Consider the following 22,619-nt stretch of genomic DNA (forward strand, 5'->3'; position numbering starts at 1 on the left):
CAGGAGGCCAGAAGCTGTGATGTCGTTAATTTTAATATTAACATATGGTCGCGAATCACCCAAAGGCTTAGTATGCAGAATTGATGAAATTTTATAACTGTTGAAAAACAACTTAATTGTTTTCAACCAATTGTCCCAATCCTCTTTATCAAAGCGACCTGCTAACGAGGCTGACTCGAGACAATTCTGCGTACTTAGTTTTTTGAAATTTGAACTTTGTTACAATTTGGGCATTCTGGTTTCTTGACACCCTTGTGACCACACTTAAAACACATGATCTCTTTATTTTGACAATCCCTGAGGCTATGCGAATTATTACGGCATCTAGGACAATACGGCAATTTTGCACCAGGGGCTGAATCAGCATTTAAGGCATGTAAATATTTTTCATTGACATTATTATTAAAATTTTGTTTATTATTATTCGAATTGTTTTTATTGAACTCTATTTTATTGTTACTATTATAATTTTGTTTGGAGGCTAAATCAGTTCTTTGTTTGTACGCGAACTCAGGTGCTAACGTATCAGAAGTGGCAGCGGAAGGTTCTCGAAACTGTGCCATGCGTGATTGCACGTTTTCGTAGTTCCTACAAAGAATTCGTAACTGGTCTATCGAAGTGATCTGAGATGCAGAGGCCAGAGTGCTAGCATAACACGGTCTAATGTTATGTAAAATTATTTCTAATTTATCCTCCTCTACTAAAGACCTCGACAAGCGTGAAAACATTCCTGAAATAATAGATAGGTATATGGTTATGTTTTCCTTGGCCCCCTGAGTCCTAGACCGAATCTCAGAAAGTAAAAGGTAATCGTAATCCGCTTTATCGAAATCCTGTTGTAGAAGGACAACAAGTTCATCCCAAGAAGACACCTGTTGTTTCACGCTTCTAAACCAGTGGAGTGCATCGTCCACAAAAATTTCCGTCGCAAATGCTAACAACTTTGCGTTTGTAATATTACGAGCAACACTAAATTCGTTGACTCGCTGGATAAAAGCACGCACGCAAGACTTGCCATCATATTTTAGTTTGGCTAGCTCTGAACTTTTAACATTTCCTTCGCAATTCACGGAAATGTTCAATTTCTCAGGCGTAACTTGCGCGTCGGAATGTGGAATAGAAATGAGCGGGTCCATACTCCTAGCCTTTAACGAAGTTAACGCTTCATAATATTCCCTAAACATGTTCGTACATTCCGTATGCACATCCATGAATTTATCATCCCTACTGATTCTGTTTAGTCTATGGTAAAGATGATGGAAAAGATTTTCAATTCGCCCTAAAACATTTTTATCCTGGGTATCTACCTCAAGGCTAGCCTTAATTTTATTTAAAATTTCCAAACAACTATTTAAATCGTCAAGAGGGTCGAGATGTGAACATAAAATGTCCTCAGACAAGAAAAGTTGGCTTAGCTTGCAAATCTGCCGCCTAAGTTCTGCCACAGTATTAGCTGGGGTTTCACCTCGTACGGCTACCTCGTATTCTAATTCCGACTTTTGCAAAGATAAGTACTTAATAGGGTATGCCATATTAAATAAGAATAAATTAAAATACCAAAATAGAAGTAAGTTGTAAATAGCACACAAAATTTTATGAATTAATGAAAATACTCCGTTCCGTTGCAGTCTAATTTAACAGAACGCTGTGTAAATAAGTAATTAAAAGAAAGAAAAAACTAAAATTGCGAACAAAAGACAAAACATTAAACAATAAAAAAAAATAAAAAAGTTTGCAACTGGCGTGAAGGTAGTTTAAAGAAAAAAATAATGAAAAAACGGTTGGAATCAATTCCTTAAGCGACCGAGAGAATATAAAACCAAAAAAAAAAAATTAAAAAATTTTACACACTGTATAAAAATTTTTTTTTTTTTTTTTTGACACCTTGTATAAAAAAGAAATTCGTTTTTACGTTAAAACAATATACTATAATAACTGAAATTAATTGAATATAAGACTTCAATCCAGTTGCTGCAAAATAAAAACACAAAGCGTTTTACAAAAATAAAAAAAACAAAATACCCACTCACCGTACAATAACTAACTACTAACTACAGAAGCGAAAACAGACAAAACCACGTAATTGGGCGCCAGTGTAACCTCCACCCGTTTGATTCCCACCTACGAGGTGATAGAAATAAAAAACGGGTGTGTACCTTTTAAAAAAATGTATAATGAAAAAAAGAACCACAGCCGGAGGCACACAAAGATTTGATTTGTGGGTCGTGAGTATAACTTTGTCTGAAGTCACTTCTGCAGGGATAGGTACTCCCCTGTAGTGGCGGCGAAAACACGCCGCTGGCCGGAGATGGAAGTAGGCCGAGATGTACTGCAGTGCTGTACGGTGACGTCACAGGGATGGAGACGGTGCTAACGTGCACGCGGTGCTGCACGAAGCTATCGCGACGGCGACACCTCGGCTCGTAACAAACCGAACACGAGGCTGCTGCTGCTGGCGTCTTATAGCCGGGTGGAAAAACCTGGAATCACCGCTCGAGCTAATCAGAACTCGGCCTAATAACTTCCGTGCTGGAGTACCACCGACGACAACGAGGATGAGTTACCTATCTAAATGTAGTAGCATTGACGTGGCGGTACTACAGAACGGAGTTTACAAAAAAAAGGAAAAGAAAATAGAATTAAACAGAATTAACAGTTGAGTTGATTAACAGTTAAAAAAAGAAAAGAAAATATAATTAAACAGAATTAACAGTTATGGCAAGTACAAAAGTTAAAAAAATATTTAAAATTTTAATTTGGAAAAAAATATTAACACTTGAAGGTACTTCGAATTTAGAATGACGCAACATTTTTTGTAATTTGCTAATGCTTTTCTTAACTATTGCCAGCTATAACTTGTAGATTAAGCCATCTAAAACTAGCAATACGGCAAGAATAAGCACAGCGGTACACAGAAAAGCTGCAAATAAAGAAAAAGTGAAGCACAAAGCTGGAAATAACTGCATGAATGATATGAATTCGTGTGCTATTCAAAACTTACCCTAATTCGGGATTTCCACACAACAAATATACTGAATCACTTGATTTAATAAAATTGATTTTCAAAATTAAACGGCCGTGTCTGCTAGGGCGCTTGCCACGACGGAATTTGGTAGGAGGTCAACGCACACACCAGTCTAGAAGCGACCAGCGAGCGAATGTCAATGCGGCGCTGCGCTCACGCCCGCCGCTGCATCGATCAAAACCCTTCGTTCCGTTCATTCCGCGCGTTCCTAACCCGCGCACAAACAAAGACTAGCATTTACAAATCATGTAACGTTCCGTTACAATGTTGATGGCAGTAGAAATTAGGTGTTCTTTCTAGACCCAGAATGGAGGTAATTGTTTTAAGATTAGATGTCAATTTAGTCATGTGATGATTGATAGGAAGTTCCAAGTTGTAGCTACATGTTCTTTTGTCTCCTTTTTTAGGGTTCGTAGTTACAGAAAAAAACTTTGTAAGTGTACGCATTTCTCTAAATCATGGTGCTGTTTTCACGTACGACTCTCGTACGTATGTTTTCTGTTTCATAAATCTAGATGTACCTATAATTTTCCTCTCAAACATTGTTATTTCACTTTCAATTTAAGACCCTTTTTGTGCTACAGAGCCTACTTATGTAGATGAGTTTTAGTCAGTAAAAGATAGGTCCTCCCTTCCGCTGGACCCATCGCGGGAGTTTTCATTTGATGATTTCCCATCTACCCAAAATCCACTCTTTTGTTTTGTAGTCAACATTTTCACATATGAAAGTTTGAGAAAGCGTGCTTGACATCAGTGAGGAACGACTATTAAGTAATAGTTGTACGCCGGATGCGACTTGTAAATATTACCGTGCGCGTGAGCACAATGCTGCTGTGGAGTAGACATGTTGTTGCATAGACAATTTTACTTGAGTTATGATTGAATTCGCTCTTCTTTGAACATGTCAGTTTGTATCGAAGCTAAGAATATAGTCGTTATTATATCAAACTACGACTGCAAATGTACATTTTAACTTCAACTTACCTAGATAAGTTTTAAGATTTCACTCGAGATAAATAAATTAAAATCAAGGTTACGATGGTTCTAAATTAAAAATATTGACCATGACTGGACTGACAAGTACTGACTCAAATAATTGATTAATTGGAACTAGTTACCTAGATTTGCTTACATTTATTTAGATAAATGAATCACTGAAAATTAGAGCGTCTCCATTACTTTCGGCTTCCGCTTCAAAAGCGCCAATAAATTAATTAAAAATGCTTTAAAGACGTCAATTGCTTGTCTCACACCTCGCATATGCTATATATCATAAACCACATCACAGATCGCAAGCTAAGCAATAATCACCTTTATTGACCATCAAAATTGTCTTCACATTAGAAAATTCAGCACACAAGTTTACGCCGTACACTAAAAATTAATGTAAACAAAATCTAGTTATTTTCGTAGTTTTTAAAATATAAATGGGGCTCATTGAGGACGCAGCGTTCAATGAGTTTGAAAAAAATAATTAAAAATAGTGTTAATGGATGCACGGAACCATTTTATGGGGAATTAGACGAAGGAAGTGTCTTCACGACCTTTTTATCTGGACTTTTTACGAGGAAAGAGGTTTTATATCCATAATTATGTGTTTTTTTTTAATGTGCGTAAAGGAGAACGGATAATTTGATGCTGGTTAGTAGAAGTGTTGCGCAGGGTTGCCAGATGACCGAGGATGTTGATGTCATGGTAGTTTTTGATGCGTAGCCTGATAGTAATAATTATGATCTAGTTTATTTTAGGAATATTGTAGTTTATAAGTTTTTAGATGAAAATAATGGTTTTAGGTTATACGACAGATAAAGATTTCTACCGTTTGATTTATGAAGGGGACAAATAATTTATTTGAACATGTGAGATATGCATATGTATATACTAGGAAAGTACCTTCTGTTTTAAAAGCAAACCGAGATCATTAATTTCACAGAAATGCGAACTTTTGATATGCCAGTCAAAAAATGGAGCTCAATTAAATATAAAGGTTTAATTTCTACTTACTCCTCAAAAGAAAAGAAAAACTGTGATCCCAAAAGCATACTAATCTTACTAACCAATCCTTCCTCCACTATTGATCCATGTTATTTCTGTCAGCCCTCACTAAACAATGGGGGTTAATGAGTAATTCACAGACGTTCACATAAAACTGCACGAGCAACTATAATTACAGCACTATTGCCTACTTACTGTTCAAAGAACAACTCCTGCGCAACTCTATTGCACAAACGAATGTGAGGAGCTTTTTGAAAAGAGAATCATCAAAGTTTGCTTTTATTTTTCGTTTTATTAGCGAATACTCTAATAGATCTTCTTGCCAGTCTTTTCTCTTTTTTAATTTAACTGTTTATTGTATTTATTTAACTGAATTCATTCCTAATCACATCATAAAATGTTTGCTTTGTAAATTTATGTTTTTCAGCAGAACTATTGAGTCGATTCCATTCATCTTTAGGCATGTACAAGCTACCTAAAATTAAATGCCAAGCAATTTCAAGCATCAACTACTTTTACGGCATCCCATTAAGTAGGTACTTCAGTAGGCGGGCTCCAAACCCACTCTTCAAATACATTAATCTTCCAAATTCCCATAGCACTTCTTTAAAAAAAAAAACATTAAAAAATTAGCAATACTCGGACCACCAAGAGTACTCTTGAAACACATTACTGTTTTTGCAGTAAAAACGTCGGATTTGTACTGAAAAAAGATGTAGATACGCCCTTTTTGAGTGGGGGTGAATTTGTTGGCGTGTCGGCTCGGTTGAAGTGACCGCGTCGGTGGTCGGCGACGGGTCGTGTCGCGAAGTCGCCCGTCTAGACAGGTCATGCGACTCGAATGACTTTGGGAATGTGAGAAGCGAATGAGTTTGTTGAGAAAGTTGGCAGTAATAATATTGTTGTTGTAAAATTCCTAACCGAAGTAGAGACAAGAGAAGCTGTAAATTAAAAACAAAACCATTTCCAAGCAAAAACCTTGACATAAAAAATATTTCAATTTAGCGGGTTCAACACGGGTTCGACACAATTACGAATACGAAAAAATACCACGCTGTCTGATATTGAAAAAAAGTTTTTGTCACATTTATTAATAAGAAAGAAAAGCTTACCATACCAATTCTTAAAATGTAGTAGTAATTTCGACTTATTTTCACTTCATTTCTAACGTTCACAGTACTTCATAGTAGGGGGTCGTGTGAGCACACTTGCGTCAATGTGGTGCGATTTTTTTGACGTCGCGACAAGTCGCAGTCTGTTTTGGCTGCCGTTAAGTGAAACTTTACTAATTTGCTTTTTGCGACATTTTTTTGTATAAAGGGTTGGTGGAGTTAAAGGTTAAAACTTTTTAAATTGCCATAAACGAATCTGCTGGGGACGCTGGGGTCTATTCGTTTTGTAGTTTGTCATTTAAATGGAACTTTAGGACAAAATGGATAGACATAGAGTTTTTTTGCTTAGGTCATGTGTATTTTTACGGTATGACGATTATTGAAAACTATAAAATTCGATAAACTTACAAGTTGTAATAAAATAATAATTTGACACTAAGAAAAGCTACATTTATCGATAAGAACATCAAAAGTAAAATCGCAGCGTAGGTACCTACAGATGTTGTGATTATTATACCTAAATACTTTTTATTACAAAGAAAACAATACGCTTCTTTTGTTTTATCATTTCGCACGTAATACACTCCTCATGTTAACAATTAAACAAAAGATCAGTGCACATTAAGGTACGTTCTGCAAGCGAGCTGCCGACTGCAACTGCCAAACGCACTTGCACCGATTGCATGAAATCGGTCTGTATTTGAGGGTGACTGGCAGCATGTGCGGTCGGCAGCTTGCTTTTAAAACGTACCTTTAAGACATTAATTGAAAGGGAACAATCATAATAAAACTGCAATGGTTTTGATGACCGTATTTACAGTCATTCCCAGCGTGTTGTTTACATCTCAGCATTTGGCATGAATCCTATGCGATGCGGTTCTCATGTTGAGATGGCAGTCATCTGGGAGAGTTATTACTTGCTAGCTTCCGTCTGTGGATTCACTCGTGTTCTGAGGGAACTTGGAAAGAAACTTTATACGTAATTCTGATGTTCTAAGCTTCTATATTGCTATCATGCGTTTTTAAGTAGTATGAGTTATTATGAGTCACAGCGTGATTGATCATAATCGGTTTATACTTCCATATAAGAATATATGGCTTAGATCTTTTTTTTTTTTATCAAAGCGATACAAGAATTGGTTGTGAAACTTGGACACAGGGAGTAGAAGACAACTATTACATAGCATAGAGAACAGGAGAGGAAAAATGATAGGACACCTTATACGTCACGACGATTTTATAAAAAACTTCGTGGGAGGGAAAGTCGAAGGAAAGAGGGGAAGGGGTCGTCCAAGGTACAGCTACATGAAGCAAATTAAAGAGAAGGTGAATGTTGTGACGTATAAGGAAGTTCAGGAATTGGCGCTAGATAGGCGTAAATGGAAGGAGCTGCACCGACAAGAGCTGGGCTCTTAAATTGAAGAAGATACAAGAATATGTAGGTACGTCAGACTACATCTGAACTACACTTATACTTCGTAGTTCCTAGTGGATAACATAATAAAATCTGCTAAATAAAAAAAAAACACTTACCCATATTTTATTTGCACAGTAAGTTATTAAGCACGCGTAGCACCGTAGTAATCTCGTAGCAGCCGTAGCACATTCGTATTCCTTTTTGTGACATCTTTTACCATAGACATAGAAAAGTAAATGTAGACACGTCTACTTTTCTACGGTAATCGAATGACTTTAGTAAAGCCAAAACTGACTTACATTTTCATGTGTTCAGTTGAGTGACTTTTCATGTGCCAGCAAATATGTGCTGCTTTCCTTAACTTCGGTATCCTAACCTCTGTCCGTATTTGTGGTGTTTCTTGATCTTGATTATAGTGTTCTGTGTATAGAAATTAAGATTAAATAGAGATAAAAAAAATTCAAATTATCGTGGAATAATTTGTTCCACTGATACGTACGGGGTCACTACAGCGTGTACCGTCCGATCGTTTCACTCGTTTTTTGGACTCATACCACATATCTGTCACGCAGTGCCAATCTATGAAACGGTAGATGATTTTAAAATGTTTTTACCCTTACCCTACCTCATTCTAAACAACCCATCCAACTAGGTGTTATTTAGTTTTATTGTAAGTAATTAGTAGTATATTTGTGTTGTTTGTTTACGAGGACACATCCGGCGCACGTGCGGGTAATACGAGCCGTTGGGGCCGAGTGCGACTGTTAATGCAAAGTGCGACGCATAGTGAGGGGGTGATGTCGATAGAATTGTGAGATGGGACGACGTTTTGGAGACGTTGTCGGTACCGTCTAGTACCTTGTTGTATAGTCTAGATAGCAAGTTATTAAAGAAAATATGTCTATTCGGAATTATTGAAAAACTTTTTACTTCTGTAACTGTTCCTACTAATCTTGTATTTACATGCAATGTGTCTCCCGCGATGTGTCATTATTGACATTGATTTCAAATTATAACATTGTTGATTTCATTACGCGAAGTAATAATAGCCATAAACGTTGAAATAAGTGTCTACTCAAACCACTAACATTACAAAACAATTTGGCACATCGACACCCAATATCGATAAAAACCATCCCATCCCTATTTAGTATTGAGAGGATGAGCGGTAATGCACTGTTTACAGTTTAGTGCATCGACAATCAGTTAATTGCATTCACTACGTTTCTCAGGAATAGTCCACAAAACGAAATAAGTAGCTTTCAGTAAGGAAATGCCGATCCTGCGGAGATTACTTCAAATGAGATGTTATAATTAGTGAAAGTATGTAGAACCATTGTTTTATAAATGAAAATAAGTAACAAACAAAAATGAAACTGTTGACTGATGATTAGACTAGATTTACCTGAATATTCTTGCTATTAAGTTGCTTTTAAAATTATATAAATAAATAATTTCGGGACACCTATTTACACGGTCGGTTAGCCCCATGCTATGTTATTAATTAACTTGTGTTATGGGTGCTAACACAACTGATACAGTACATATACATATATACATATTTATAAATACATATTGTAACACCCAGACCACGACCAACAAGCATGCACATCACACAAATGTCGGCCGAACCGGGAATCGAACCCGGGACCTCAGGTCCGGCAGTCCGGCATGGTGACCATTGCGCCATCGAGGTCGTCTAAAAATAACTAACAAATCCCTAGAAAAAGAAAGTATCTATGGAAAATTAATGTCTATTAAGGACTAAAATATAATCTACAACTGAACCTTGTTCCTTCTATTTTACCTTTTTTGATTTTCCTGCCAATTTAAAACTCGCTAGATTTGATCAATGCGAGATTCATTTATTGACTTAAAATATTTATAATTTTCAATTGATATTTTAGGACCCTTCAATCCCCTTTTTATTTACACCCAACACCACTTACTCGTACTAAGTATAGCAAAACTTACAAGAAAATATTATCTGAAAATCTGCATTTAATTGGCTACTTCCATTCAAAATAAGCATCATTTTGTCCCATTCACGACTCGGGATTGTCACTCATTGCAGTCTTAGGGAATTCTTCAACCGGAAGTCGAAGCTTGGCATTTTCATAATGTGCCCCCGACTCCCTCGCGCTAGGTACAGTATTCATATGATAATTTTATTTCAAGAACATTGCTTGGTAGTATAGAAACGGCTTTTATTTTGTACATTTGAGGCACTTAACTAAATGTAAATATTTTTTCTACTACAAACTACAAATACTACACAACACACAATACTACAAAATAATAGTCAACAGCTTGAAATAACGATTGAATTGATAAAGTATTTGCTATTAATATGATTTTTAGGCGCATTTTATTTATGAACGGAGTTTAAAAATATCGTAAGTACCAAGATTGTTCATTTATATTTAGTTAAATACCTACTCAAATAGAGTAAAATAAAGTCTTAGTTAACTATATTTTTTTAATATAAATAATATTTTATCTACGTATGTATATAGTACTTTCATTTCGTTGATATTTAAGCTAACTTGTGTGCCAAAAATGACCATCCACAAAAGAAAAATTAATTTACTTTTACAAAAGCCTTTTCCATCCAACCTCACGTTCCCTCAAGTAGGTAAGTATTCAAGCAATTTGTCCCGCGGTGATTTCTCGGGCATTCTTCACTTTCGCCGGGTAGTTCGAGCACCATCGTACAATCACCGGTCTTAACGCTCTCGGCAAAAGATTGAGAGCTGACTTCGAAATTTGAAATTTTGAAAGTAGAAGATTGCTGGCCGTTAGGATGAAGTTGGGAATTATTTTAATAGTAGTACCTGGCTGGTTGGAAGTATTTTTTGAGAAGTTCTGTATTTAAAAGTTTTGCTGGTTATAAAATGGAATATGATGGATGTCCCCTGTTTCATGATAGAGGCCAATTGTTTATAGTGGGAAAAATGTTATATCATAAAATTAATGGATTCGACAACTTATGTAAGGAGAATAAAGCCAAGAAATAACAAAATTTTCTATAACATTTAGCCTACTTTTGAATCTGTTCTAAGATAAACGTATATTTCTTTAAGGAAAATGTAAAGTAGCGATTAACGAGTTCGTGGTATAAGCTCTGGTGTACTTCTCATAAGTTGTACTAGATATTACTATTTATTGCTTTGGACGATTTGGCCAATTCATTCAACCTATCAAAGAAGAAGTGGATTTTGATGGAACTTTACATGATATACCTAGCTTATACTTACGTTAAAATGCACTCAAACGAACGTCTCCGTTCGAATTGTTTATGGATTGTACGTATAAGTTGCGGGGGCTGCATTAAGGCATAGACAACAATCAAAAAGAAAACCACAAAATAATTCGCCATAATCTTTATTGCACTTTTATTAAGCTGTCTTAACTTCTACTTTTGTACTATTTACAAACGTGCCAATGAATTAAACTATTAAAACAATTACTAAAACCTTAAATATTATCTATTTACAATAAAGTCTAAACAGTAACAATTCTACTAACTACGTGCTTTGGCTAATATTAACTCCATCTTTGGTTTTTTATTGCCACATAAAAAAAATCTTAAGTACATTCCAAAAAGTTCGAGTAACTTCAATATTTTATTATCAAATTGCAACACCTACTCTTTTTACTTTTAAAAATGGTTCTAAAACGGGGATTCTAAATTCAAATCTGAAGAGAAGCTTTTCAATGAATCTGTCCGAGAAATAAGTTTGTTACCCACGTAGTGGGTGTTATGTAGAAATAGTTCAGAATTATGTATTTAGGAATAGTTCTCGCCAAACTAAACCCGAACCGTTACTAAATTCCGAGCATGTGGATCTCGCAACTTAAAATCTTCACTGATAACTAAAAATGGTTTCTGTACCTACAGCATTTCGCGCGTTTTTCCGAGCCGCCATTAAGTGTGGTGAGAACCATTGATATACAAAATAATAACAAGGAACTACAGAATTCTCTCTTTGACAATCCACATGACTTTCTATGGATTCAAATATTCATAACATTTCTTAACAACAATCAATTTTCGATTTCAATATTACTGGCCATACTCTCGTTACTATTCTCGTTCAAATCGATATGAGTTTTTGGTTTCACTTCTACCTTCTCTTTTTCTTTTTCATCAGAAAATTCTTTGCTTTCCTGTCGTTCCACTGGACTTCGGTCCACGTCACAAGGCACGGGCATGCCGAACGCTGATTGGCCAGGATAATACATATATGGAAGTGGTAAGTTAGGGTAATTCACGCCTAAATGAGGGCCATATAGAGACTGTAAAACTGCTTGGTTGTAAGACTCTTGCAATAAAGCTTTGTACTCAGGATTCTTTGCGAAATCAACGCCGTAAACTCCCGCAAAATGCTTCAATATCGGCGAACTTTCTAGTAGGTTTGGCGGCGTAAATAGCGGATTCAACGTCTTCCCTAACATTGGGTTCTGGTAGGCTTTCAAATCTGGTATAGTTGGCTGTCCATTGTTATTGACCAAGACTTTCACAGCCACTTTTCTGGCATGATTGGCCGCAGCAGCGGCTGCAGCCAACATACCATTTTCCTGCATCTGTAGCTGTTTTAGTTGTTTTAGTTGCTTAGTTAACTATATTTTTTTAATATAAATAATATTTTATCTACGTATGTATATAGTACTTTCATTTCGTTGATATTTAAGCTAACTTGTGTGCCAAAAATGACCATCCACAAAAGAAAAATTAATTTACTTTTACAAAAGCCTTTTCCATCCAACCTCACGTTCCCTCAAGTAGGTAAGTATTCAAGCAATTTGTCCCGCGGTGATTTCTCGGGCATTCTTCACTTTCGCCGGGTAGTTCGAGCACCATCGTACAATCACCGGTCTTAACGCTCTCGGCAAAAGATTGAGAGCTGACTTCGAAATTTGAAATTTTGAAAGTAGAAGATTGCTGGCCGTTAGGATGAAGTTGGGAATTATTTTAATAGTAGTACCTGGCTGGTTGGAAGTATTTTTTGAGAAGTTCTGTATTTAAAAGTTTTGCTGGTTATAAAATGGAATATGATGGATGTCCCCTGTTTCATGATAGAGGCCAATTGTTTATAGTGGGAAAAATGTTATATCATAAAATTAATGGATTCGACAACTTATGTAAGGAGAATAAAGCCAAGAAATAACAAAATTTTCTATAACATTTAGCCTACTTTTGAATCTGTTCTAAGATAAACGTATATTTCTTTAAGGAAAATGTAAAGTAGCGATTAACGAGTTCGTGGTATAAGCTCTGGTGTACTTCTCATAAGTTGTACTAGATATTACTATTTATTGCTTTGGACGATTTGGCCAATTCATTCAACCTATCAAAGAAGAAGTGGATTTTGATGGAACTTTACATGATATACCTAGCTTATACTTACGTTAAAATGCACTCAAACGAACGTCTCCGTTCGAATTGTTTATGGATTGTACGTATAAGTTGCGGGGGCTGCATTAAGGCATAGACAACAATCAAAAAGAAAACCACAAAATAATTCGCCATAATCTTTATTGCACTTTTATTAAGCTGTCTTAACTTCTACTTTTGTACTATTTACAAACGTGCCAATGAATTAAACTATTAAAACAATTACTAAAACCTTAAATATTATCTATTTACAATAAAGTCTAAACAGTAACAATTCTACTAACTACGTGCTTTGGCTAATATTAACTCCATCTTTGGTTTTTTATTGCCACATAAAAAAAATCTTAAGTACATTCCAAAAAGTTCGAGTAACTTCAATATTTTATTATCAAATTGCAACACCTACTCTTTTTACTTTTAAAAATGGTTCTAAAACGGGGATTCTAAATTCAAATCTGAAGAGAAGCTTTTCAATGAATCTGTCCGAGAAATAAGTTTGTTACCCACGTAGTGGGTGTTATGTAGAAATAGTTCAGAATTATGTATTTAGGAATAGTTCTCGCCAAACTAAACCCGAACCGTTACTAAATTCCGAGCATGTGGATCTCGCAACTTAAAATCTTCACTGATAACTAAAAATGGTTTCTGTACCTACAGCATTTCGCGCGTTTTTCCGAGCCGCCATTAAGTGTGGTGAGAACCATTGATATACAAAATAATAACAAGGAACTACAGAATTCTCTCTTTGACAATCCACATGACTTTCTATGGATTCAAATATTCATAACATTTCTTAACAACAATCAATTTTCGATTTCAATATTACTGGCCATACTCTCGTTACTATTCTCGTTCAAATCGATATGAGTTTTTGGTTTCACTTCTACCTTCTCTTTTTCTTTTTCATCAGAAAATTCTTTGCTTTCCTGTCGTTCCACTGGACTTCGGTCCACGTCACAAGGCACGGGCATGCCGAACGCTGATTGGCCAGGATAATACATATATGGAAGTGGTAAGTTAGGGTAATTCACGCCTAAATGAGGGCCATATAGAGACTGTAAAACTGCTTGGTTGTAAGACTCTTGCAATAAAGCTTTGTACTCAGGATTCTTTGCGAAATCAACGCCGTAAACTCCCGCAAAATGCTTCAATATCGGCGAACTTTCTAGTAGGTTTGGCGGCGTAAATAGCGGATTCAACGTCTTCCCTAACATTGGGTTCTGGTAGGCTTTCAAATCTGGTATAGTTGGCTGTCCATTGTTATTGACCAAGACTTTCACAGCCACTTTTCTGGCATGATTGGCCGCAGCAGCGGCTGCAGCCAACATACCATTTTCCTGCATCTGTAGCTGTTTTCTCTTGGTCTTATACCGTCGGTTCTGAAACCAAATCTTCACTTGTGTTTCTGTGAGTTTCAAGCTGACTGCTAAATCAGCTCTTTCTGGACCAGACAGGTATCTTTGTTGACTAAATCTTCTTTCTAGCTCGTAGACTTGAGCGTGAGAGAATGCGGCTCTAGACCTCTTTTTTCGTCCGCCATTTTGCGAGTATTCCGTAATGTTATAGCTTGGGGAGTGCATCATTCGGGTCTCGTTGGTTGGTGTGGAGCACTTTCTCTGGTCGTAGTGGAGGCTGAAGGGTTTGTAGGCGATGTCGGAGTTGGGTGAGGAGTTGGCGCGTCGGAGTGGTGAGCCGGTCGTTGAGGAACGGGAGTCGTAGTCATCTGTAACAAGGAGAACGATGGTTAGCACAATTTTCGTGATAGCGGTCGGTGCAATTGGCTGAAGTGTCGGTAAAAGGAAATGGTATCGTACACATAATAAATTATATTGCGATTATGTCTCGTAGGTAAGTACCTGTCCTAAAAAGTGAGAAAATTTTATTTTAGGTTCAGTTGCTATTTAAACTTAGTAGAAATAAGTACCAAGGTTATTATAGCACTCATGATAAAGGAATAGGTGTACTTATAAGCCACCACGTACCAACCCATACAAACCCTGACACAAAAAACCGGAACTACACCAAAACTTTCCCAAAAAAAATCACAGGTTAACCCTCCAATTAATCTAAAAGGCCACAGCGACAACAAAACTCCAAACATCATTAGGCTAGCTTCACACGATCACACGGAATCAATTAGATCGGGTATCGGCACACGCCATCCGCGTATAAGCGCCTTTATAAAGGCATTCACAGACGTTCACGGGCGACACAATGGTTCCATTACGCAAATTGTCGCCGGTCATTAGACATTGTAATAGGATGCGACGGCATGACACGTAACTAGATTTTTGCGTGTGCTATTGTTAAGTTTGGGGTCGTTTATTCTATAGTTCGCGCTTTGATACTAATTGATGTCAGTATGAACTTGAGGTATGGAGTCGTTTGTCGTGATTTCTGCTTTATTGATAGCTGTATAAAAAAATTGCATCTTACTTTTTCATTCGTGACTATAGGTACTCTGTAATATTGACAGCAAATAAAATTAGCTCAAGGATGATAATGATGATTAACTTCTTTACTGCATTATTAAAAAATGGTTTTAATTGGACCCTAGATTGCAACCTATTTTGAACTTAAACTGAAATCAGATTTACTTGTAAGAAATCTGATTTGTCTAGGCGGCTGGTTCAGCAATCAGCATGGCCATCCAACGAGGTAATGCTGCCAGCCTCTTGGGTACGCTCCCAGTTGACAGCGATGGGGATGAATTTTTTGACGCCTTTTAGATATAGTGTATTTTTTTTATTGTTTTACTAGGATAGTTTTTTTTTTTAATTGTAAATATCTGTGTATATAACTATGTAAATAAATATATTAATATTTTTCTTGTAAGAAAATGAGTCATGATTTATAATTTATTAATAATAAGTACCATTAGTTACGTACCTAATACTAAACTCAATAAAAAACCTTTTACCAACCACAAAAAAAATCCAATGTCAAAATTACCATTACCTAAGGACAATTTCCCATCGAACTACAAACCTAGTAATTACTAAATTGAATGGCTGAATAGCTTTAAGTTCTCATCACTTATTATAATGAGGGGTTGTGTCGCCAAGTGACGATTAAGTGGCGACGTCGCGGGGTGGTGCGTGGTCGCGCGACCGGCGTGACGGTGTGAACGCACCATTACTTTTGGGGCGTAATCGATGGCGAATTTATTTTTGAAACAATCGATAGTGTGACTGTCATTTGTTTCGGATTAAAATGGTGCCATTTTGGCACCTGTTTTGTTTTTTAGTTCTTGTCGTTACTGTAGGTACCTATTTCGATACTATGTATTTTGGTAAATAATAGATATCGATTAACGATTAAAGAAAATCATATTGTGGAGTCTTATGAATTTTCTCGACTTTAATTATTAATTAATTGCAAAATTAAATTCAGAATACGTTTTGATCGATATTTTAATGATGTTTAAATCAGTGTACCTACTTACCTATATTTTTTTGCATAGCTGCCATACTCGTGAATAGATTAGAAACATTCATTTCAAAGGTACCTAGGTATACCATTCATTTACATAACATAGGTAGGTAATACAAGACAATACCACGTTCATAACATAGCATTACATAATATACTAAATTAATTGAAATCGCTATGAATACCTAAGCTCTTGAAATCTCATCAGAATATATTATTTAGTATTTACTATTCAGATCGCACGTCAAACATAATGTGTTGTCTGGATAATGTGAGTCTAGTGCATTAATACGCACTTCACTAAAACTCATTTATCATTGTACTCTTAGAAATTATAATGGCATTGGTACCTATTTTAGACCATTTTACAAACAATAAGACCTATAAGCTGTTGTATACAGTTGTTTATTATTTATTACCAACAGGTTCTTAACTACTGAAACTTTTGACGACAAAATGTTCCTATTTACAAAGTGAAAACTTGTGAAGTTGCATTGCCCAATGAATTATTAGTAGAGGTAGGACTATGGCCATTTTTCACTTCATGCAAATCAGTAGGCACCTGACCTACGTAAAATACCTATATACTTAGATACAATCGAGACGAATTTGGTATATTTTAACAATTCACATGCTTACAGTAGTCATTTCTAAATAAAGTAGGTATCTGCAGTTAAATGAGTAAGTAGGAATATGAAGAGATAGAACAATCATTCGTTCATTCCACTTTCTTATTACCGAGAAACCTACTTCTACTTTTAAAGTTAGGCAGCAGTAGTAGATAACTACTAATTAAAGTACAAGGGATAGTTTAATAGAGGCTGAAACAAACGGTGGTGTTCCTGTTATATGTCCTAGGATAGAGAGAATTATAAAATATCCAACTAACCTGATAGTTCCGTGACAGGATAATTATTCTTCCGCGACATATCGAGCGCTGCATCACCACCAAAGTCCCTGTAGCCATTGCAGTCATCGTAGTACTTCATCCCCTTCTCCAAACCTTCCTTCTTCACATAACCATCTTCCTTCCCAAAACATCCACCCGCCTTCCCCAAAAAGTTCATCTTCCCGCCAAAATTGTCCGAACAAAACATTCCATTTTCAAAATCACACTTCCCTTCATTCTCTTTGGTCAAAATATCGTTTATAGAAAACGGGGTCGTCAAAGGCTTCTCACAGTCTTGCAACGTTAGAGACTCTTTGAAATTATTTTTGAATTTCGATTCCATTTTTAAAAATTCAAACACAACATGAGTTTAACACTGGCCGACGCGGTCTTGACTCGCCTCACCGCAAAAGCGTTCGTCAAACGAATAAACTTTGGGTGATAGATAGCCCGCCCGTTTGACGTGTCTAAGCCTTAGAGAGAGACGGAACTATGTAGCTGGTAGTTCTACTTGTTCCTGTTAGAGTGGGATAGTGGTACTTTAAGGCGGTCGTTTTTTTAAAAAAGCTCCTGAAGTAGCGTAAGTAGTGGGGATCGTTGAGTTTTTCTTGAAGATGTTTACGTGAATGCGATTTGATCGCTTCGGTCGCATGCAGATTGTGATGCTGGTGTAGAATGGCCACTAAATGAATCTTGCCATCTTTCGACACATAGATCATCTTTTTTTATTTTTCTAGGTCTAATGTTTTTTTAATCATTACCTAATTACTTAACCATTTTTTTTTATTTCAAATTTGAGTGGAACGCAAAAATACTTTGTTCTCGCCATTATCACATATCATCGATAGGTAGTCATCATAACTTTTTTCTTATTTAGGAATTGAGATTGAAAAGTACCTATTTTTGATCGAGTAGTTCAATAAAATCAAATATGTACCTTATTTTTATCAAATAAACTAGAGAATCACATCAATTGGTTGCTGATGTGGTAATGGTAGATAAATTATATTTTAGTTACCTATATTGTAACGTTCATTTATTTACATAACTGGACATAGTCATTCTACATTATATCAGTAACTATACTCCATACTGTAAATAACAATAACACACCGAGATAAGCGCGTTGATAAAGCAATAACTGTTTATCATCGCAGCCAATCCGCTATGTCGCCACTATTTCGTTGCATCGTCCATATAATCCAATTTCCTTAGGCGCCCGTTAACGCGCGCTATATTTGTAAGTACTTGACAAGTGTCTATCCATCCCTCTCCCACTTACAAACATCACCCACACCCTAGCTCCACCGTCCCTTTTCCTCATTAGAGCCCCATTTAAACCGACCAATCACGTCCCACCGTGTCTTGTGACGGACCAATAAAAGAAGTGGGTGAGTGGAAGTGTCAACATAAATTTTCTTTTTGAATTTGGAATGTGGAAAATTGGTTCTTATGTTTGTGGGAACTTGTTTTTGTTGTCTTGTTTTTGGAAGCGATTTCGATGCTTCCTCGTTTCGTAAGAATTTGTGATTTATGTAGTTTTGTATGTAAACGAATTCGTGTTTTTATGACTTTTGTGGAATGTTCGTTTTATTAATTATGGCTCTAGATAGGTAGGTAGGTATAAGTCTTAGTAGGACATTGTGTAACATCACATATCGCTGGCTTTATTGGTTCTTAGACCTTATAATGTGACGAACCCAAATCTCTCTTTCACTTAACTCTCTCCATATACCTACTTAGCTTTCGACGGCGTTAAACCGATTTCTTATTTAGACCATCTCTTCTTTGCATTTCATCAGGTCGCGAGGTCAATCTTTCGGACGTTCCACTCATTTTGATGGAATAATGACCTTAAAACCTTTTCAACAAAAGAGATTCTTCAAAAAACATTAAAATCGCCGACTAATCGAACAAAAAGCTTTTAATTTAAAAGTAATACAACATGCCAGTAACTGCCAAACGAATCGAATATTTTGACCCCAATAAAACACTTAACCTCGATTGCAAAACAATAAAACCCGAATTAAACCTCCACTTAATATCGAATCGAGTTAAATCGATGCTCGGCTGATTGATTATCGATATAATATCGATATGGCTCGGCTGACCGCAAACACACCACTTATGAACACTTAGGTCTGACCACTTATGATATCATAGAGTTGTGAAGATTTAGAATGGATGAAATGATAATGTAGTTGTTTTAATAAAGTAGGTAACTTAGGATTGCACGTTTAGGTTTATCTGCCGTTGGTAGGTTCATTCCCGCTTAAATTTTTATGTGTAAATCATAAATTGAGACATCTTTCCACGTTCATTTATCTATGAAAACTATTTAGAAAAGTTATCCAAATGTTTTTTTTTATGAGCTTCTGGCAATTAGTGGAAGCTGAACTTTCAAGTGCACGTTAAACCGTCGGCGTAGGTTGCGATCATTTCAAATCCCTAGGTATAAAAAATATCAGAACTGATTTAATTAAGAATTTCATGACAAAGATTTTATGAACATCTCATAGGTAGGTAGGTGAGACTAGATGAAATGAAATGAAATACGTTTATTCACGCTTGTGACACAGTGCCTTACAAAAAATAAATTAAAATAAAGTGTACAAAAAGTTAGAAAAACAAAAGAAGAATTACAATTAGAAATACATACAGTAATGGGAAATATGTGTCACACCCCACGTGAAATGGCCCTCGCTCAGCATAATGCTGAGACCCTATTCGGGACAAAAGCCTGCTGCAGCGCTGATTTTCAGCGACAGCCGAAGCTGACGCGATGACGCAAGATGCAAGGTTCTAAGGAGTAGGTCTTATGGAAAAGAATTTTCAAGAGACGCCATGGAGGTTCTGTCATAATCTTCGAGGAGTCGTATTTATTAAGTATAAAAAGTTAATTAATGAACACATGATGAAATTAATGGTTAATGTCAGTTGTAAACTTGAGTGGGTCTGTGGCAAAGCACTTGATGGCATCCGATACCCTGAGCGAACATCATCTAAATGAAATATAAGGGGATTACAACGCTTCCTTATTTGTGTGTAGATCACTAAGCTATATAATATTCTATTAGGTACTTATTTATAATGATTTTATAAGGAGCTTTCCATATGTAAGCTTTGATAAGCTGGGTGTGCAATAGATACTAAAAAGGTACTTTGGAACACTTCAATAGGAAGTGCAACTAAATAAAAAATAATATACTTATTCGTTCATTTTTCATAATACCTAGCTTCCAACAGCAGTTTCAACCGGGTCCCTTGGGAACTAGTTCCTGCGATTTGCACCCATGCCATGTAACAGCCTAGCAATGTACTTTCTCAGATTTTAGACTAAGTATCTGTGTACTGAGTTTTACCTATTTAAATCGATTCAGTAGTTTTAGTTTAGGTACCTACTAGCTGAATAAACAGACAAACAAGCAGACAGAGCTACTTTTGCATTTAAAAGATGAATTGAACAGCACCTAGGTATATACCTACTTACCTAATTACTTTTATTTACCTTGATCATCTCATCTCAATAAGCCTTTTCAATACCCAACTTAATTAAACCGAAAATTAAAACGAATTTGTTCAAAAGAACCTAAGTAGCTATTTGTAGACCGCAAAGAAGCCGATATCTAACTTAATTTCCTTTGTTCCTTCTTTAATTGGTTCATCTTAACCTTAAACGAATAAAAGGTACCTACCGGAAACAAAAATTAAACAATAATCCACACAAAGAAAGACAGCATTATTCATCTTTCCCAAAAAACATCGATTCAAAATCGATTAAAACTTCAAACAGCTTTTGACTTTCAAGCAGACTCGATTACATATAAAAAAAAAAAACAAAAGAAAAAAAGTACCACTTATCGAACAAAGAGCTGTTAATTGAATCGAGTAGGTGTGTAATTGATTCACTCGATCGGTTTACAAAAGATAATCGAGTGATCACAAAGGGAAGAATCGAGATAATGTGTTCCGGATTGTCCGAGTGCAGTCGGCGTGATATGTTTAAGTAGGGGAACTTTATTTGCATTTGAGGGTAGGTAAGTATGGATTTTGATGTCTTTTTTTCTTGATGGATATAAAATAATATGATCTTAGTTCGATAATAAAAGATGGCGGTGTAAAAATGCAAGGAATGCTGATTTTGCTCTTCTTTCACTCAATTATTTTATTCTTCGGCTCATAATCAGGCATCCTTTCTTAGCCCAATTTGTATCCAGTGGGAACAAGTTCAAGTATTTATTTCAGCGCTTGTTTAGCAAAAGTTGTTCTTTCCGACTTAACCGACTGAACATATTTAATGTAGGTATTAAGATTATCAAATAATAAAAACTGATACTAACGTTAAGAATCCACGGTCAGAGATTTCCGATCCGTTGTGATAACCATGCGTCTGAAAGAACTTCCTACGAAAACTGTAGCTTTTTAATTTAGCGGTGTGGCGCCATCTATTGGATTTATTTTGGGAACTTAAACACCGCAGGGAACTACAGCACTGAGTCTGTAAGCAGCTTAGCTATTCGACAATAGATAGCGCTGAGTGCAATTTTAAGAATAAACAGTTTTACATTCCTTATTGTGATAAAATAATGACTTTTAACATTAAAATGATCATTGCAATGCATTCGCTTAATTAAGATGATATTTTCTTATCGGTATAGCTTTTCTAACAATACACTTTCTACTCGCTAATAGATGGCGCTGCGTATCCTCTAATTTGAATAATTATGCCTATAGAAACTACAATGACGACTGACATTTTTCAGCCTCTATTATCTAATCTTGAAATATTGAAATAATACCTCTGTTCAATTTACCCAGAAGCCAATAATCCAATAAATATAAACATGAATATAGCTGTAGGTACCTAATAACTAACTGTATTAGTAAGGAATTCACCCTACAAAGTTTCCCCTGACACAAACCACATGGTCCCGCCATGTTTGACCGGCGTTTTATTCTGTAATTGATACGATAATCGCCCTCTGTTTTTGTGTACAGATTTACTTTGCGTTTAATTGACTACCTACAACCCACCCCATGCATGTTCTGTGATACCATAGATAGGTTGGATCATGTGTGTTTTTCAGGGTGGGTAACTACTACCTATAGGTAAGTAATTTTAGGTTTTAAGTTAGATATTTTCCTTTGTTACAAAGTGGAGGGTAAGTAGGTACTTACTTAACTGCCGCTCCATAAACATCTCAACTGCAATATTCTCTTTTCTATATTGTAGCTGAACTATCTACTACAAAACAACATGTAGGTACCTACCTACTCAATACGCATTTGGTACTCACCTACCTAGTTTTTGGATTTTATTCTCTAGTAGTCGCTAATAGCCAACTTAAGAA

General features: G+C 36.0%; 2 protein-coding genes and 1 long non-coding RNA gene across 3 annotated transcripts; all 3 read right to left on the bottom strand.

The window, feature by feature from the left end:
• Positions 1 to 2,153: 2,153 nt before the first annotated feature.
• Positions 2,154 to 3,287, bottom strand: LOC124641808. The gene is made up of 2 exons (XR_006985702.1): positions 3,002 to 3,287; positions 2,154 to 2,480 (listed from the first exon to the last, which is right to left on the bottom strand). It is a non-coding gene; the product is annotated as an uncharacterized LOC124641808 (long non-coding RNA).
• An 8,309-nt stretch (positions 3,288 to 11,596) lies between these two features.
• LOC124641701 lies at positions 11,597 to 12,136 on the bottom strand. The gene has a single exon (XM_047179868.1). It carries the CDS (start codon positions 12,134 to 12,136, stop codon positions 11,597 to 11,599), a length of 540 nt encoding a protein of 179 aa, XP_047035824.1.
• Positions 12,137 to 13,071: 935 nt separating this feature from the next.
• Positions 13,072 to 17,785, bottom strand: LOC124641792 (homeobox protein bagpipe). The gene is made up of 2 exons (XM_047180014.1): positions 17,269 to 17,785; positions 13,072 to 14,670 (listed from the first exon to the last, which is right to left on the bottom strand). Exons 1-2 carry the CDS (start codon positions 17,609 to 17,611, stop codon positions 13,751 to 13,753), a joined length of 1,263 nt encoding a protein of 420 aa, XP_047035970.1. The 5' UTR covers positions 17,612 to 17,785; the 3' UTR covers positions 13,072 to 13,750.
• Between the last annotated feature and the right edge of the window lie 4,834 nt (positions 17,786 to 22,619).

The sequence above is a fragment of the Helicoverpa zea genome, chromosome 23 (assembly GCF_022581195.2).
Source record: "Helicoverpa zea isolate HzStark_Cry1AcR chromosome 23, ilHelZeax1.1, whole genome shotgun sequence".
NCBI lineage: Eukaryota > Metazoa > Arthropoda > Insecta > Lepidoptera > Noctuidae > Helicoverpa > Helicoverpa zea.

Excerpts from the sequence above, each read along its gene's own strand:
- LOC124641701 (XM_047179868.1), bottom strand. The coding sequence starts at position 12,136 with ATGCAGGAAAATGGTATGTTGGCTGCAGCCGCTGCTGCGGCCAATCAT.
- LOC124641792 (XM_047180014.1), bottom strand. The coding sequence starts at position 17,611 with ATGGAATCGAAATTCAAAAATAATTTCAAAGAGTCTCTAACGTTGCAA. Across the intron at positions 14,671-17,268 it reads TCCTGTCACGGAACTATCAG|ATGACTACGACTCCCGTTCC; the intron begins GTTAGTTGGATA and ends TCCTTGTTACAG.